At 39.1% G+C, this 17,907-nt stretch overlaps 2 protein-coding genes and 1 pseudogene across 2 annotated transcripts; 1 reads left to right on the top strand and 2 right to left on the bottom strand.

Moving 5' to 3' along the window:
• Positions 1 to 6,211, bottom strand: LOC122017519 (annotated as a pseudogene).
• A 4,812-nt stretch (positions 6,212 to 11,023) lies between these two features.
• On the top strand, positions 11,024 to 12,351 carry LOC122016590 (protein SODIUM POTASSIUM ROOT DEFECTIVE 2-like). Its single transcript, XM_042573945.1, has 3 exons — positions 11,024 to 11,448; positions 11,558 to 11,633; positions 12,030 to 12,351. The coding sequence occupies exons 1-3, from the start codon at positions 11,257 to 11,259 to the stop codon at positions 12,167 to 12,169; spliced, it is 408 nt and encodes a 135-aa protein (XP_042429879.1). The 5' UTR covers positions 11,024 to 11,256; the 3' UTR covers positions 12,170 to 12,351.
• A 5,304-nt stretch (positions 12,352 to 17,655) lies between these two features.
• LOC122015664 (SEED MATURATION PROTEIN 1) lies at positions 17,656 to 17,907 on the bottom strand. The gene has a single exon (XM_042572667.1). The coding sequence runs from the start codon at positions 17,905 to 17,907 to the stop codon at positions 17,656 to 17,658; it is 252 nt and encodes an 83-aa protein (XP_042428601.1).

Here is a 17,907-nt window from a genome sequence, read left to right as displayed (position 1 = left end):
AAAGTTGAATAGATCGGTTCCTACATGCATAAATTAGAACATGCAGTAGGGACCATGATGTTCTTTATCATCTACAAAACAATTACCAGGCAAAGAAAGTAAGCCCGCCACTAAAAGACTAATGCAGTCGCATATCAAGAGAGACAGCCAGACAGGTAGGGAAAAGATGCCTATGCTGATCACCAGACTCGTTCTTAACATGGTTCAATTGGTATAAAACTGCATGGGATACGGCTCTCTCTCTCGAATTAGATACTGACTAGATGAGCTGTCAATAGGATGGAGAAGGCGGCCTATCCGTATGAATATCCATGCATGTATCGTTGGAGCTGAGTGAATTAGTATTCTGATTTTGATCTGAATCATGATTCTTAATTCCTGCATTTCCAGTTGATGGGGCACCATTTGCATACGAATCACTTCCATTAGCAATCTGACATGGCTGAAGGCTCCTTCGTACGGGACTGGAAAGCGCAGTTGAAAACAGAATTTTTAACTTGATCAGTGTGACAACTTCGAGGGAGAAGTCCGACAGACTGTTGCGCAAACAGACCGGAAGAAGTTCGGGAGCCTGAATTAATTGGACGCATTGTTGTCTGTTGGTGTTGATTTTGCAGTGGTGCTCTTGGAGGGGCTAATCCATCTTCCCCTGCATAACAGTCCATCTCAGTCTGTAGAAGGATGTGCCCGTAAACAGATATCATATTAGTACTACAACTTCTATTATTGAAAATAAAAATAATAATAATAATAAATGGTTACATGTACTGATTAAGGAATAAAAAGAGAAATCCTCTAAAGTCTACGAGACAATAGTATATCTGCCATTGACAGTCCATAATAAAAATACAAGAATACAAAGTAATACATCTGAATGATCATGTCAAAGTCATTCGTACAAGACAATAAAATTACCGAGCCATCCCTTCAATTTCCACAAATTTGGCAGAGGAAAAAAAAATCTTAACCAAAATTTTATAAAATACCAAGATATAAGATATTGATCCAGCAGTGGTTTAGCCTCTTCTGTTCATCTTATCAGTTCTTAGCAGTCTTTGACACCACAACAAAAGTTTTTTGTTTGTGGAAATCAACGTCATTGAATAATTTCAGATAACAAAGGGAATAATCATTTTGAGAGAATATGCAAGCTAACTTATTAGTGATGATTACACATAACATTACTGAACTGAAAGGCCACTTCAAAGTTTTCAGTTTTACATAAATTCTTAGTTTTTTGATGGTTGGAAGCAGATCCAATGTCAATGAACCACAGTCTCAACTACCAAATCAAAATGTTTCAGTTCTAACAATGTGAATCATTTTTTAGATGGTTAACTAACACTGATGTGTTAATAAATATACTAAATATACTCGTATAATAGACTATTTGTCATTTTTATCAATATAATTTTCTCTACTAGGACTAGATAAGCTGCCAGATATCGAATATGCATTGTGCAATGAGTTGGCTACATATGCTTGAAAGATTGAAAGCTTTTTTATGATCAGCGATGAATACTCCAAAACTATTCACAATAGACCATGACAAAAGATGGCAACTACATCAGCAATAATGAGATAGCAAAACATTAGTTGACGGCATAAACGTTAAAATTTTGTCACTCTGAATTGGTAGCATATGAAAATTTAGGAAGCCTTTTGGAAAGATAAACATTTGATCTTGAAGTAATAACAGATGAGTTCAAATAAAGCAAAATGGCGCATATATAACAAACATATGTGTTAGCTATCACACTGGCGACAAATTCAAAATGGGGCAGCCGTCAGTTATTCTGTTAATAAAAAGGATAGCAAACATGGGCCATCATGTTCTCAAGAAAGATACCACTAACAGGAGTATTGTGAGTAATTCAAGTGTTGGAGCCTAGGGTTTGGCTAGGACAAATATACTATAACAATCTACAGACCAAAGAGCAGGAACATATAGGGTATTGCAATTTTTAGAGACAACAATAAGAAAACTTGAATTCTGGATTTGTATAGTGTGTGGCTGAAATATCAATTCAATGAGTAATACCATAATTATAATACCACCTGGATGTGGGAAACTATATCAGCTATTGTAGCCCTTGACCCTTCCTCGTGCTTTCTGATGATCCATTGATACAGCTTATCCTGTAAAAAACACACATATGCATAATATGCTGGCATAGTCCACGTAATTCACCCCCCTCTCAAGTGCGTCTTGATCCAACATAATAAGCTTCTAAAAATACTACAATTTGAGTAGCCAATATTCCTAAATATGGAAATTAGGCAGAGGAGAGAGATTTAAAAGTTGAATGAAAATATTGTTGAAATTGGCTAAGAGTCAGACTATAACTGACTATATGGTAAAAATGTTTATTAGTAAGTAGTTGGCTATAAACTGTATACAAATAGATAATTCTGATCTCACAAAAAGTAGGCAAGGACGGTGCAATGGTTATGTTGGTCCACTTCATCATAGATGGGGATTACAGTTAGAGATCCTCTTTGCTATGCAGAATAAAATTATAACTCTCCTAAACCGTGTATTTACAGGAGCGATCTTTATATCAGTACTGGTTTTCCGTAAAGGGCACACACTAACTAAATATCGCAAGAGCAGAACAATGTGAGACAAAAAAAAACATATAGAAGAGATTGGGAAAAGAGAAAAGAGAAAGGTAAAACATCTTGGCAAAATGTTTGTGCATAGATAGATTAATTGTGACTCTGGTTAAAGATATTAATCTCACACAGTTAATATTTTTTACCCACAACAAGACAAGATTAAGCACATGGGAAGACAACAATCAGTCTCAAAACCATTCACAACCTACAATTCATCTGATGGTATCCAGAACCATCAGCATGAATCTCATTTGCACAATCAAAACCATCAAAGCCAACTAATTTCCTAAACTTGTACTCTCAATGCTTAGACTAAGAGCAAATGGAACACAAAATCACCCATAACAACTCCATTGCTCGACTACTTGCAAATGGAAAAGAAACCACATATTACAACATCATGAATCATAAGGCAAATCTAAATGACATTGGCTAGGTTTGGAAATACCTCAATGTCTCACAAATTCCAAGGGTCAAGGAGGTCACCATCCTTCGAAACACACTCTTTCAAAAAAGGGCAAAACAATACAATCTTACCATGTTAGATGGTATGAAGTGGGAGCAATGTAGGCACTTGACTGCCCTTTAGCAGTTATAAAACAAATTTAGACCACATAAGCTATTGTTTGAAAGCCTCAACAGGTTACATGTATGATACGGTGCATGTTCGTGAGTCAGTAAGATGATGTGGTTAGGAGTCAAGACCACAGGATGGTCAGAAGTCAAGCCTCCATGGCTGGTCAGAAGTCAAGCTTACGTGGAGGTCAGAAGTCAGACTTACGTGGAGGTCAGAAGGCCAGCCTTCGTGGCTGGTCAGAAGTCCAGCCTCTGTGGCTGGTCAGAAGTCCAGCTTACATGGCCAGGGTCCAAGTCTCAGCTGATGAGGCGGTCAAAGGATGGGAGTATAAGTACGACAAGGGCCAACCCTGATAGCGGTTAAGGACAGGGCCCATGGGCCAGGTACAACTGAGGACTGAGCCCACAAGCCAAGTACAGGTAAAGGAAAGAAGGCCCTTAGCGCAGAATAAACTGGGTGCACAAGCCGGAACGTATAGGCCGTGGATAATAGCGGATAGATGTAGGTCGAGAAACAGACCTGATGTACAGGTTGGGGCGTACAAGCCATAGATAACAATAGATGAACGCAGGTCGGGAAACAGACCTGGCGTACAGGTCGGGACGTACAAGCCATGGATAACAGTAGGAGAACGTAGGTCGGGATACAGATCGGGCATATAGGTCGGGACGTACAAACCATGGATAACAGTAAACAGACGCAGGTCGAGATACAGATCGGGCATACAGGTCGGGATGTACAAGCCATGGATAACAATAGGTGAGCGCAGGTCGGGATACAGACCTGGCGTACAGGTCGGGATGTACAAGCCATGGATAACAGTAGGAGAATGCAGGTCGGGAAACAGATCGGGCATACAGGTCGGGACGTACAAGCCATGGATAATAGTAAACAGACGTAGGTCGGGATACAGATTGGGCATACAGGTCGGGACGTACAAGCTATGGATAACAGTAAATAGAAGCAGGTCGGGACACAGACCTAGCGTACAGGTCAGGACGTACAAGCCATGGATAACAGTAAACAGAAGCAGGTCTGGACACAGCTCTAGCGTACAGGTCGAGACGTAAAAGCCATGGATAACAGTAAACAGAAGCAAGTTTGGACACAGCTCTAGCGTACAAGTCGAGACGTACAAGCCATGGATAATAGTAGACAGAAGTAGGTCGGGACATAGCTCTAGCTTACAGGTCGGGATGTACAGGCGATGGATAACAGCTGACAAAGGCAGGTCGGGATACAAGCCTAACGCACAGATCGAGACATACGAATCACGGATAACAACATACAGAAGCAAGTCGGGGTACAGATCTCGGAATATAGACCCAGCGTCCAAGCACTACAGGACAAACAGACCAACGAATCGTAACCGCTTGTCAGAGAGTGTCAGAGAATAATCAATGTGTCAGAGAATATGCTAATAATCGGGGCTCACTATACCTTTGGTTTTGCCGCTGGCCTATTAGGAAGAGCCACGTGTCAATCACCGCCAAACAAAGTCTGACAGCCGACATTCCCTGACACTTGCCAGGTCCCAGAAACATCCGTTGCAATATAAAAAGGGATACTTTGTCCCTTATGCAGGTACGCTCACTCGTCATTTCTCACTAGTCTTTACTTTTTGTCTTTTCTCTGTGTTTTCTGGGGAAAAAGTACCTGATTTGAGCGTCGGAGGGCCTGACCCAGGGACTTTTTCCCTGGTTTATGGTCTCTAATGACTCATGGGCTCGTCTGAGTGTGCGCAGAGCAGCAGTGTCATCGTCCTGGTCATCTTCCTTAGTCAGCCGCCCGTGCGAACCTTTCAAGGGGGTGCCAGATAGATTCGACGCCACAGCGACTTTTCGTCAACCTCCAGTACACCAAGGTCCACCTCCATTCGACTCAGCTTCCGGACAGGATCAATGTACTTCAAGATGTCTTTTGAGGAAGAAAAAACCATGGGAGTCTCTCTCTTTATGCAAGTACTACATCAACGAACTCATGAGTTTGAACCTTTAAGTCAACACACAAATTTCCAACCTTACTAAATAGCAAACATGTTTATGACCATTACTCCCAGTCGTTTGAACTTGTGAGAGTAGTGAGCAAGTAAGGATTAATAGATTGGCCAGGAATAAAGTCAAATTAAATTGAATAACAAGAACACAATCGACTCTCAACTAAATTGCGCCTTTGAAACACAAGAGACTTGTGAGGTGAAAATTGAAGCATTGAATCATTATCCCAAGATAGATTATACTGTAGCAAAGCTCAATTTTGCAAAGTCACCTTCTCAAAACCCTTAGGGATGCAACCTATCATCCACCAAGCAGGATGGAACCAATCAATAATCAAACAATATTGCTGCCGCTTAACCACTTCAGCTTGAGGGTTTCCCATATAAAACCCTTTTTTGAAGAAAAAGAATCTCGATTCTCATTGACTCTGATATCGAGTTTATGAAATTCGTCGTCGTCTGATGTCATCTCTATTCCTCCATAGTAGTGCTGAATAAAGTGCTACCGAAACCGTCACAGGTAGTCAAGGTTAACAAGAAAGCAAAAGGCAATAATGTAATCTTTAAGAAATCATCCCTGATGGACTTCTTTTTACGAGATTCCCGAGCTCAGTTTCAATCGTAGGCAAATGTGAAAAAGGGTTAGGACGGAAAGGAACTAACCAGAGCATGACGCTCGCTGGCTTGGAAGGAGACCTTCTGCTGATTCATGGCCTGCGTGTAGAGCTGCGACAGCGAATTGGCGGCACCACAGAAGGTGAAATAAAGCGTGCGATCCACCTCGTCGAGCCCCGTCGCCTCCGATTTCCGCTTCTTGGCCATGGATTCAAACCAGAAGAATCCAGAGCGATAGCAAGAACGATCAGGACGGCAAAACCCTATCGTCGCCACCTCCAAGCAAATCTCGATCCGTTTCAAACCCAAACGCCGGAGAGAGCGAGAGCCAGAGAGAGAGAGGGGAGATAAAGAAGGGTTTAAATAATGGGAAGAGCCGAGTTTGTTACTCACCCGCCGAAATTTGTATTGTAAATTGTAATTGTGTATTTGTGTTTCTAATTACAGATAGATTTCGAGTTTCGGATTTTTAATAGAGAGGTGCGGTTTTTTTTGGAATTGTAAAAGAAAGGCAACGGTGGATTGCGACTTGACTTTTTGCATGCTAAGACTGAGTTCAATCTTGTTTCTGGTAGATGATTTTTTTTAGGACATCTTTAGTTACAATTTTAAATGATTTTTTCGTGTGATCCTAATATATAATATCAATAATAATATCTCTCTAATAGTTTCAATGATTGGAATTCAAAATGAGTTTTTTTTCCTGTCTGATAATTATAAAGATAATAAGTTAAGAATATAATTGTTATATTGATTGGATGTAGATTCTCCTCTGTTCTGTAATATAAAAAATGTCAGTATCGAGTCACGGAAGGGGGTTGTCTATGTTAACCCTCCGATATTCAAATTAGTCACCGGAAAGAGAAAAAAAATGGAGTAACAGTAGACACAGACATGAATAATGAATAATGTGTACCTCCATCGGTGTAAGACCCCCATTTATATAGTGTCCTGGTGAGCGACGTGCACGCTCCTGGAGACATGAATACATTCTCTAATTAATCATTGGCACGTTCTCCAATTTATCATATGAAATGACCTGTTAAAAAAGTATCTCTGACACCATATCTTAACAGAGCATGCATATTCCTGACAAGACAGTGGAAGCTTCCGTTGTACTATCCGTCTGTCGACCATGTCGTGTGTCAACGACACTATCTCTCAAAAGGATATTGAGAGATACGATAATAATCCCGCCGTTTGGTCGAGCGGGGTGACAGATCAATTGGGACTTCATCGATCGATCAACCTCTGCAGTTCTTTCTTGCGTTGTCTGGGTATAGTAGCTTGTTATCGTCCGACAGGATCAACACTCCGGTTGTCCCAACGGTCCTCTGCTCCGTGGCGAGCGTCTCATGATCTTAGATGTATGAGCGTTCTGCTTGAACCAACCCTTTATCGGTCGAAAGCTTTACGCTCAATCGACCACTGCAATAGAGCTCCGCTTGGCCCCCCCTTTTGATGAGTCTGTTGGTCCTCTGATATTGATCTCCTTAACTTTGACCTCCACGTCGATTGCTATCTCTATCCTTTAACTTACATTTAGTGGGTTCCTCTTTATCACTACATCATATATTATATCAATTTTCAGACAAAAGAACATATTTAAATTTTTACTACTACCTTTCAATTATAGATTTCAAACATCATCTCTAGAGTGATTTAAGGCTTGTTTTTTTTTAGTTTTTTTTATAAACATTTCATAATCTTGCATTGGAGAAGACCTTATGAAAGATTTCAGTGCTCTATGGAATTAGATCCTATGATCAAGTCGAAAGATTTCTTATGAACCTGTATGTGCTCTAAAGTTGAAGCGGCTTATGCTGCCGCACAAGTCGAGAGCTGCAGGGATTCAATGAAGAAGTCACCAGGGGCTGAAGAGGGCAATCTAGTTGTAAAGCAGAGCAAAAAATAAGTGTACTTTCTGTTGTTATTGTTGATACGGTGCATGATAATGGGGTCGGACAACGGATGTGGTCGGAAGTCAAGCCTTTGGGGTGGTCAGAAGTCAAGCTCGCGTGGTGGTCAGAAGTCAAGCTCACGTGACGGTCAAAAGTTAGGCTTACGTGGTGATCAAGAGTCTGACCTACATGAAGGTCAAGAATCCAACCTATGTGGAGATCAAAGGGTCAGATTACAAGATGGTCCTGGTCAGGCACAAGTGGCAGTCCGAGGTTAGACCTACGCGTCGAGTAGGGACTCGGAGCCAAGGATATATGTCAGGACTTATAGTCTTACGGTACAGAACACAGGAATCAAAGCATACAGGTCGGGATGTGCAAACCAAGGATACAGGTCAGAACTTATAGCCTTGTGACACAGGATATCTGGACCAAAGCGTACAGGTCGGGATGTGCAAACCAAGGATACAGGTCAGGACTTATAGCCTTACGGTACAGAACACCAGGACCAAAACGTGCAGGTCGGGAGGTGCAAGCTAAGGATACACGTCAGGACTTTTGACAGAACATAGGGACCAAAACGTGCAGGTCAGGATGTGCAAGCTAAGGATACAGGGCGGGACAGACGGAATCGGACTAAGGGGTACAAGTCGGAACATACGGAATCGGACGGAAGCATACAAGTCAGGACGCAGGATAAACGGAACCAAACCAAGACATACGGGTTGCGACACAAGGTAAGGCAGGTCAGGAGTTCATAAGACAGGACGCGCAGGACAAGGCTGGGTGTACAGATCTGGATTTGTGAAGCGGCAAACGCAGGTTAGGAAATATAGGTCTACACCTCACAGAGCGAGGTCGACAAGCGTAGGGACCCAGTTCAGGGTTAACAGATCGGGGCAAGCATACACTACACGACAAGTAAGCCAGAGAATCGTAACAACCTGTCAGGGAATAATCATTACCTGTCGGAGAATATGCTAACGGTCTGGTGCTCACCACCCGCGGATTTCTTCCTAGACCTATAGGAGGACACCACGTGTCATTCACCGCCAGACAAAGCCTGACATCCGACATTCCCTAACACCCGTCAGACTCCAGAAGCATCCCTTGCAGTCAGTGGCGGATCCAGACAAATATTTAGAAGGGTGCTCAAAGATGAGTGACAATGGCGTCAACAGTGGCAGCGGCGTCGATGGAACAAGCGAACCGCAAACAGTAATGGCGTCACTTACGTGAGGCGTCGACGAAGTGAAGAGGCGATAAAGATGAGTGCAATGATTTGAGGAGACCGGAGAGGGGGAAACAATGAGATCTCTTAGTGCGATTAGGGTTTTTGGTTTGAAGAAGAAAGGGTTGGTTTAGAAAAAGAAGATTCGGCTGTTGAAAAGCTGCTGGAAAAGGATCGAGAACGAGAAAGAAACAAAACGAAAGCTGCTTGGAAAAGGATCGGCAATGAGAAAGGAAGGGAAAAGGTGTTTTTATGACACTTTTGTGAAAAAGTCTAATAAATTCAAAAAATTATAATTATGCCCTTTAATTTTTAATCATGATTATATATTTATTATTATTATTTTCAAAAGCAAGGGGGTGCTTCCGCACCCCCTCGCGCCCCCCTGCCTCCGCCAGTGCTTGCAGTATAACAAGGGAAGCTTTGTCCCTTACGCAGGTACGCTCACTCGTTTTTTCACACTCGTCTTTTACTTTTCGTCCTTTCTCTGTGCTTCTGGGGAAAAGTACCTGATTTGAGCGTCGGAGGGCTTGACCCGGAGACTTTTTCCCTGGTTCTTGATCTCTAACGTAAGGCGACTCGTCTGAGTGTGCGCAGGGTTCTTGCTTCATCATCTCCGTCACCACACCCCCTCAGTCATCTGCTCGTGGGAGCCCTTCCGGTGGGTGCCAGATCGAGTTCCGTGACAACTTTCCGTCAACACCAACGACAGTGAGCCCGTCTCTGTCCGACTCAGCTTCCGGATAGGATTAATTGTGTTAGCAAGAAGTTCTCTCATTGCTCGATGCTTGACCAGATGCAGAAATTTCCGAGGTTTGATGCATTAGTAATCCAGGAGTGCTAGTTGTATAGGTTCCATATCTTGTCAATCTGCACGCACAAATTTTGAGATTTACAAACAAACTCATCATAACCAGAGAGGGTTTATGGGCCAGAGCACTAAGCCATTTCAACATTTATCCAGATGCTATTTCAACGATTAGTTGTTTTGAAGAACAAATCCTCATCAACACCAGTAGAGTTCTATTTCGATTACTGCCTTGTCGGGGGGAAAGTGCTGTTTGAGTTGGCACCCCTTACTCTTTTTTTTTTCTCTCTCTACACGTCCTCTAAAAACATATCCTTGCAAGAAGAAAAAGAAAAGGGGAACAGGAGCGCATTCTGGCCAAATAATTTAGTTCGGCATACTTCTCTTTCCACTGGAAATGATGCAATTAACGTCCCACAGAGCATGAACTGCAAGTTCTCTCTGCCGTTCACAGTCCTCTAGTGCGTGCAGACACATTCTTGAATTGTTTGCTTATTGTTCTTTCCAGGTGAAACCAGGCACAATAACTGCTAGATCATTTTAAATTCACCTTGGATGCTTAGCTCAGTTACAGACTTTTGTGATGCAGGTGACAATACTTGAGATGATTAGCTAGAACCGAGGATGGACAAAGTTTTCATACATCAAAGGCCAACTGTGCACTGTAAGAGAAGATACCTCTTTAATGGATGGTCCATCGTTATCTTGTGGTGGCTTTGCTCAGTGACATGCCCATGCTCATATAACATTTCGATGTCGATGTTGGATTAGACAGCACACCCAAACAAAATTTTCTAGTGATAATCATCAACCACTATTTTTACTAAGATGTCGTGTCATTGATATGCAAAGTTATTCACATTGGAGCCGCTGTTGCTATGGACAACTTAAACAGTCTCCACGTGCCCTCCAGCAATTAGATTCCCCAACATTAGGTCATTCATCCACAAGCTTGTTCTACTTTTTCTCTAATCAGCATTAGATCTTATGATTATATGAGTTGTACCAATATTTAGGTGTTTAAGGAATTGTTTACATCCTCTTTTCTTCCATTTTTATAATATCATATTATTGGTTCTCTACTTAAGGACCTACTCACATGGAGGGGGCTGCAGTCCCACTTGACTTCTGTCGACTTAGATTTGACTTCAGTTGGCTCTGTTTTACTGATTGGTCAACTCACAATGACCAATCAGAAGCATTATTTTGGAATGAGCCAGAAACACGCTGGGGTTAATTTTTATAATCATTAAACAAGGAACCAATATACGGTTCATTGAATCATCGGCATTCATGAGAAACAAGTAGACGTACTAATATTAATAAGATGTAATGATCGACATTAATGGATTAGAGTTTACCCAATGAGACAACGCCTGGCCAGCTTGCTTATAAGTTGGGAGCCAAAGGTTTACTGGATGATAGTGAAACCACAATTCGGTTGTTGCTTCTAAGTTTCTTCTAGCTCCTTCAAATTCCCATATAATTTTCTAACAAGGATTGTAGAAAATGGGGAGATCTAGTCTGGTGAAGGTATTCAATTGTTTCTCGCTTATGATCTCTGCAAACACTTGCATTTGCTCGAACACTTTGGAGGAAGAGGAAGAAGCAGAGAGGAGAGCTCTACTCCAGAGCGAGGTCCTAAAGTTTAAGGATGCTTTTGATGGTGCGAAGACACTTGCTTTCCACTTGGAACCCAAGGTAATCCTCTAGATGAAAAATTTTCTTTCTTTTGAATATTCTTAAACTTGAATTTAAATTTTTAGCATAAACAGTCCAGCTTCTCTCATGATGTCTCGTGGGATTGCAGACAGTAGTACTGAGAGTATCCATGCACTGCAGTGGCTGTGCAAGAAAAGTCCATAGGCACATTTCAAAGATGGAAGGTAAACGAATCTCTATTTACCTTCTCTTCTGGTGTATCCATCTTACAATCGACAGGGCTACATATTGAGTCTGTTCCAGAGATATAATTTTCAGGACCTTTCTTTACTTGAGAAGAGTCACAAGATTATAAGTAAACACCTAATATTCAATTTTGCCTCTATCTAAGACTTCTCGATGATCCTTCACTTCAGCCATACAGGACTGGCAACAAGCAATTTTCATGTTCTCAGAGAAGTAATGCTCTATAATATATATTATTTGACTGGAATAACACAATAGATAGTACAAGCATGTAATAAGACTACCAGTGACTATCTCTTTAAATAGATAGATCATCAGCATTCAGCAAGCTAAGGTGGTGATGTATATATGTTCGTTCGCGACAATGTTTGTAGGAGTTTCGTCGATCGAGATGGACTTGGAGAGCAAGAAAGTGGTGGTTGTGGGCGACATCACGCCATTTGAGGTCCTGGAGAGTGTGTCCAAGGTCAAGTTTGCAGAGCTGTGGTTGAGCCCCCCTCCACATGCATTCTGAGCTGGATCTGTGAACAGAGAAACACCAATTCATGCAAACCATTGGATAGTCCAACAGGAACTTGTATCAAATTTAGTTGGAATTCAACATTCTCCCGATATATCAGTGTTGCCTGTTCGCTTAATCCTCAGGTTGTATTTTGATTGTACCCTTTGGTGATGAAGACGAAGCCATTTTAAGATTTGATCTCTTCTATTATTCTTTGTTTTTCTAGAAGCCCATAAGTTTGCTGACAAGGTTATAAATTATGATATTATTGGGTGGTGTGTAAATTATTATTGATACGGACTGAAGAGAGCAGGAAATGAAGGATTCCTAGCAGCAATAGCTCTGGTGCAGGGTACTCAGGGGACAATCTGGGTCATGTTTTCAGCGGAGTTGCTGGAAAAAGACTAATTTTAGCGGGTCCACTCAAATGTGCCATTCGAGGTAGATTTCAACCGGTTTAGTTTTCAAACTCTCAGTGAAACTGGAGGGACATTTGAACAAATATCTGTCTGTTTATTTTTTTTTAAAAAAAAAATCATTTCTGTTTAGGTGAGGATTGATCATTGCTAGAAAGAATGGATAAAAGAGCTGCAAGTGCAACCGCTGCAAGCTCATGAGGAGATTGCGAGCTTGTGACTATGAACTCGCGGTGGCTTGATCGAGAGATTGCGAGGAGATCTATTGTGTTGTTTTTGGGGCCTAATATTTATTTGGTCCATTGATTTTTTTTTTTGATAAAATTAAATAATTTCACATTGGAAATGTCGAAAATAAAGAGTCTTAAGGCTATAAAAGACTCCTATCCCTTTTGGTTTTGATAGTAGAAATGTCTCCTCCCCCATAATCAGGCAATTGAATTTTTCTCTTTTACTTTATAATATTTTATAAGTTAGTGAAATATTATTTTGGTATTAATTTGCTGAACTTCATAAAATATCTGAGGGGTGGGTTCTCTTTCATGTATGGTGGAAATTAAATAACAAATTTGTATAGCCAAGTTTATTTGGAGTATGCATTATGGTTGTTCCTTAAGAAATTTTTTGGGCTAATTGGCATTCCGTTTCTGCTATTAACTGGAATTTATAGTAGAAATGGCATCAACAACAACAATTTCATTACATCAACAACAACAATTTCTTCATCTTCAATCTTGGCTAGAAATGCAGTCTAACTAGATTTGAAATGGAGATTTTTTATGGCACCCGTCATTTCAGTATGTGACAAAGTGAGTTTAAGATATCCTTTTACAACAGGTTCTAGAATTGTTGTCTATAATGCTGGGCTAGACAAAGAATTTTGGATTGAGGTTTTGGTATATGTTTGTTACCTTGATAATCATTTACCACCGACTACTATTAATGGTAAAAACCATCTTATACTATCATGTTAAGGAGTCAAAGCTGGATCTAAGAAAGAAGACAATCTTCATGGGAATCACGGATCACCTAGGTGTTAAAAGCTATCGTCTTTGGTGTCCAAAAACAAAGAAGATAATTTTCAACAGGGATGCCACTTGATGAATCTGTCATATTTAGGAAGATGATTTCTAAACAAATATTGTAGTCAGATGGTACTACCAAATAATTAGAGTTTGAAGGTAATAGAATTGCCACCGCTAATAAAGAAAATGATGATGACTCTCCTATAGTAGATGAAGAGTTTTAAATTCAAGAACCTTTACAACTAGATGAAGAAGAGGTTCAGACCCAAGAACCCCCACAGCAACATGAATCAATTGCACTAAGGAAAAAGGACAATAAGATAACCTGCTCTCTATGTCAATATGGTCGCTTCTGCAATTCTAATTGATGATGTTCCTGCTACTTATAGTGAATAAGTCTAAAGTTCAGAATAGAAAAAATGGAGGAATGTCATGGATGAAGAAATCCAGTCCCTTCATAAGAATCAGACATGGAAATTAACAAGTCTCCTAAGGAATAGAAAGCAATTGCTTGCAAATGGATATATGCAAAGAAAGTTGGATTTCTTGACAAGGATAATGTTCACTACAAAGATTGGTGGCTAAAGGTTACACTCAGACTGAGAAAATTGATTATAATGAAGTACTTTGTCCCATTGTAAAGCATTCCTCCATCAAAATTTTATTGGCTTTGGTAGCACAGTTAGATTTGGAACTAGTTCAGTGAATATAATAACTTCTTTTTTACATGGAGATTTGGATGAAGAAATCTACATGACTCAGTCAGATGGATTTAAAGTTGCTGGAGAGGAAAAGATGACATGCAAATTGAAAAAAATCATTGTATGGGATGAAGCAATCTTTGAGGTAGTGGTACAAGTGATTTGATAAGTTTATGATAGGGTAAAAGTACATGAGAAGCAAATATGATCATTGTGTGTATTTACACAAGCTACAAGACGGATCATATATATATCTTCTTCTTTTTTTGACGATATGTTAATAGCTACCAAGAGACAGAAATAGAGAAATTAAAGATCAATTAAACAAGGAGTATGAGATGAAGGATCTTGATGAAGCAAAGAGGATTCTCGACATGAAAATATCAACAGATAGAAAAGTGGGGAGGCTTTGTTTATCTCAGAAAGAATATTTAGGGAAGGTACTAAAACATTTTAACATGAATGAGAAATCAAAACCAGTTAGTACCCCCACTTGCTTCTCATTTCAAGTTTAGTGCATCCATGTTATCAAAGAATGATGCAGAATGGGAATGCATGTCAAAAGTAATGTATACATGTTGTTAGCAGTTTGATGTATGCAATGGTGTGTATTAGACTTGATATTTCATAGACAGTTGGGGTTGTGAGTAGGTATATGCATGATCCTGGAAAGGAACATTGACAAGCTGTAAAATGGATTCTACGATATATTTTGAACACATAGATGTTAGTTTGGTATTTCAGTGCAACAAACAATATGGTTAATATGTAGTTTGGTATTGTGATTCTGATTATACTGATGATTTTGACAATTGTCGATCAACTACTGATAATGTGTTTTCTTTTGCAAAGGCACCGATCATTTAATTTGGAAGTCTGCCTTACGATCAACAATTGCTTTATTTACGACAAAGGCAGAGTATATCATACTTACAAAGGTTGTGAAGGAGGCAATTTGGCTTCAAGGATTGCTTGGTGAACTGAGAATCGAGCACAAGCATATTAAAGTGTATTGTGATAGTCAAAGTGTTATTCATTTAGCAAAGAACCATGCTTATCCTGCAAGGACAGAACACATTAATGTTTGATATCATTTTATACATGAGATCTAAAGAAGGTGGAATCATAATCCAATCCTGAAGATTCGAACCACTGAAAATCCTGTTGACATAATGAAATTTTACCAAAATGAGATTTATTTTTTTATTGGCCAAATACTTATTTGGTCCATTAATTTTTTTGGAAAAATTAAATAATCCCACGTCAGGAATTTAGAAAAATAATGAGTCTTACGGCGGTAAAAGTCTCCTATCCTTTTTGGTTTTGATATTAGAATTAGAGGTGGGTAGCAATTTAATTAAACTAAATAAATAGATCGAACATTCGAATTTAAAAATTCAGTTCGGTTATTTCAAAAAAAACTAAAAAAAAAAAGATATTTTAATTTATTCCGTTTAGGTTTATAGGCCGAACTGAAAGCTTTAAAATCTCTAATTTTCTATTTCTTTAATCCCATCGCGACTCCTATGACCCATTAGTGACTCCCCCTCTCGCAGCCCTCCCCTTCTCTGTTGTTCTCATTGGCAGTCCTGGTCGAATTCTAAGTCCCTGCCCTCCTCTCCCTTGCAGATTGACCATAGGGTAGTGGTCGCCCCAAGCTCGACTTCCACCTCTCTTCCTTCTAGGTGCATCAATCATGGGCAGGTCTCCTTGTTGCGAGAAGACGCACACCAATAAGGCAACGTAAATTAGGAGGACCAGTTACTCATTTCCAACATCAAATCTCATGGCAAAGGCTGCTAGAGATCTCTCCCATGAAGCTGAAGTAATCATGTTATTAGTACATCATTTTATTATGGTGTTTGTTTGTTCTGATTCATTTATTTTATTATGGATGATTGTTTTGATCAAAACTATTTTTTTTATTTTGGTATGAGAATTTTATTTGATCTGTATGCTAAAAAAATATTCTGAAAACTGATTTGGATTTAAGTTTCGGAAGTTTGGTTAATTTAGTTGAAAATTAAATTAATCGATATTTTATTAGTTTAGTTTATTTGATTTTTTAAAAAAATTGATCGGTTCGATTAGTTTAGAAAATTTTCAATTTATTCAATTTTAATTAGTTAATTTGATTCGATCAATTCAGTCGGTCAATTCGATTTAGAACCAATTGCATCCTCTCCTATGTTGAGGTAATTAAATCTCTCTTATTTTATAATATTTTCTAAGTTAGTGAAATATTATTTGATAGTGTTTAAGGATTTAGTTAAGCATAATACGCCGAACTTTATTAAATATCTAGTGTTCTCTTTCCTGGTTAATAGCTATTGTAGGATATAATTATTATGAATTATTGTACTTTTCATAACAATTAACCGGTAACATATTACACTAGCGTGTGTGTAAAATATTGTTGCTCAAATTATGTGCAATCTATTTTTTTAATTAAACTAGTATTTAATTTATTAATTTTAGGGACGACCTTATGAAAATTTTATATATCAGCACTATAATTAACATTTAATTTTTGGATGTCTAGAAAATTGAGAAAATATTTTACACACTATTATAAAAAATGCTTAGATTTTTTTCAAAAAAAAAATATGAATTAAATAAACCGCTCTTGAATAAGGAGATCAGGAGATAAAAATATGATAATTAAAAATTATAAGGATTAATAAGTATTTCTTTATTTAATTTTTTGAATGAATTAAATAAAAATAATTATTATTTATACTTGATTTAAAAAATAAATTTTTTTATATAAATAACTTTTTAACTAATTTTACTTGGATGATTTACTTATATTGGCGTTACCAAACCTATCTAATATAATTAACTCATTTAATTAAATTAGTGTGTTTGTGTTTAATCTAAGTGTCTTGTCCAGTTGACTTAAGCCAAACAATTAGGGAAATCAGTCCATTGATTGTCCAAACTGAATAGTCTATTTAAATTGTTTGACTTGACCAATCTAAATAACTCATTTGGATCAACTGGATTATCAAACTCATCTAATTAACTTGTTGACTTATTCGGCTTGTCTGAACCATTAATTTGGCCCATCAAAACTGGTCATCAATTTCATTTGCCTTAATTTATTTAAATAAATGAAATGTATTATATGAAAGATGAAATACATAAGAAGAACTAATAACTATTTAATATAAACTTAGACGCTAAAAATATAGTATTAGGCTGTAATTTATAAAACATAAAATAATTATTATTACGAACCAAACGGCTGTTGGCAAATAACACATTCCTGTCCTACTTAGCCATCGCTCTTTATTTCACCAAAAAGTACTGAGCAGAAGAAGAGGAGGGAGGGAGAAATGGCTAGTGGTTTGGAATTACTCTTGACCAGCTTGTTCTGGTTTGGAATCAACATCCCTATCCGTGGCGGGAGGCTTAGAGGAATCGGTGTTGTCGCGGGCGGCGGCGGCCATGCGGGGAGCCTGGACGAAGAGGTCGACTGGGCAGGAGTCGGCGATCTTACCAGTCTCCAAGGGAGTGCCGTGCTTGTAGGCCACCCGAACCGCCTCGTCCTCCGATACCTTCGCCTGAGCCGTCCCGTACTTGATCTCCTTTTTACTGTGCGCCAT

The sequence above is a fragment of the Zingiber officinale genome, chromosome 8B (assembly GCF_018446385.1).
Source record: "Zingiber officinale cultivar Zhangliang chromosome 8B, Zo_v1.1, whole genome shotgun sequence".
Classification (NCBI taxonomy): domain Eukaryota; kingdom Viridiplantae; phylum Streptophyta; class Magnoliopsida; order Zingiberales; family Zingiberaceae; genus Zingiber; species Zingiber officinale.
This window is presented reverse-complemented; position numbering and strand designations above follow the sequence as displayed.

Bases quoted from the DNA above. Each gene is read 5' to 3' on its own strand.
- LOC122015664 (XM_042572667.1), bottom strand. From the start codon at position 17,907: ATGGCGCACAGTAAAAAGGAGATCAAGTACGGGACGGCTCAGGCGAAG.
- LOC122016590 (XM_042573945.1), top strand. From the start codon at position 11,257: ATGGGGAGATCTAGTCTGGTGAAGGTATTCAATTGTTTCTCGCTTATG. The intron at 11,449-11,557 runs GTAATCCTCTAG...GTGGGATTGCAG, and splicing joins CTTTCCACTTGGAACCCAAG to ACAGTAGTACTGAGAGTATC. The intron at 11,634-12,029 runs GTAAACGAATCT...CAATGTTTGTAG, and splicing joins GCACATTTCAAAGATGGAAG to GAGTTTCGTCGATCGAGATG.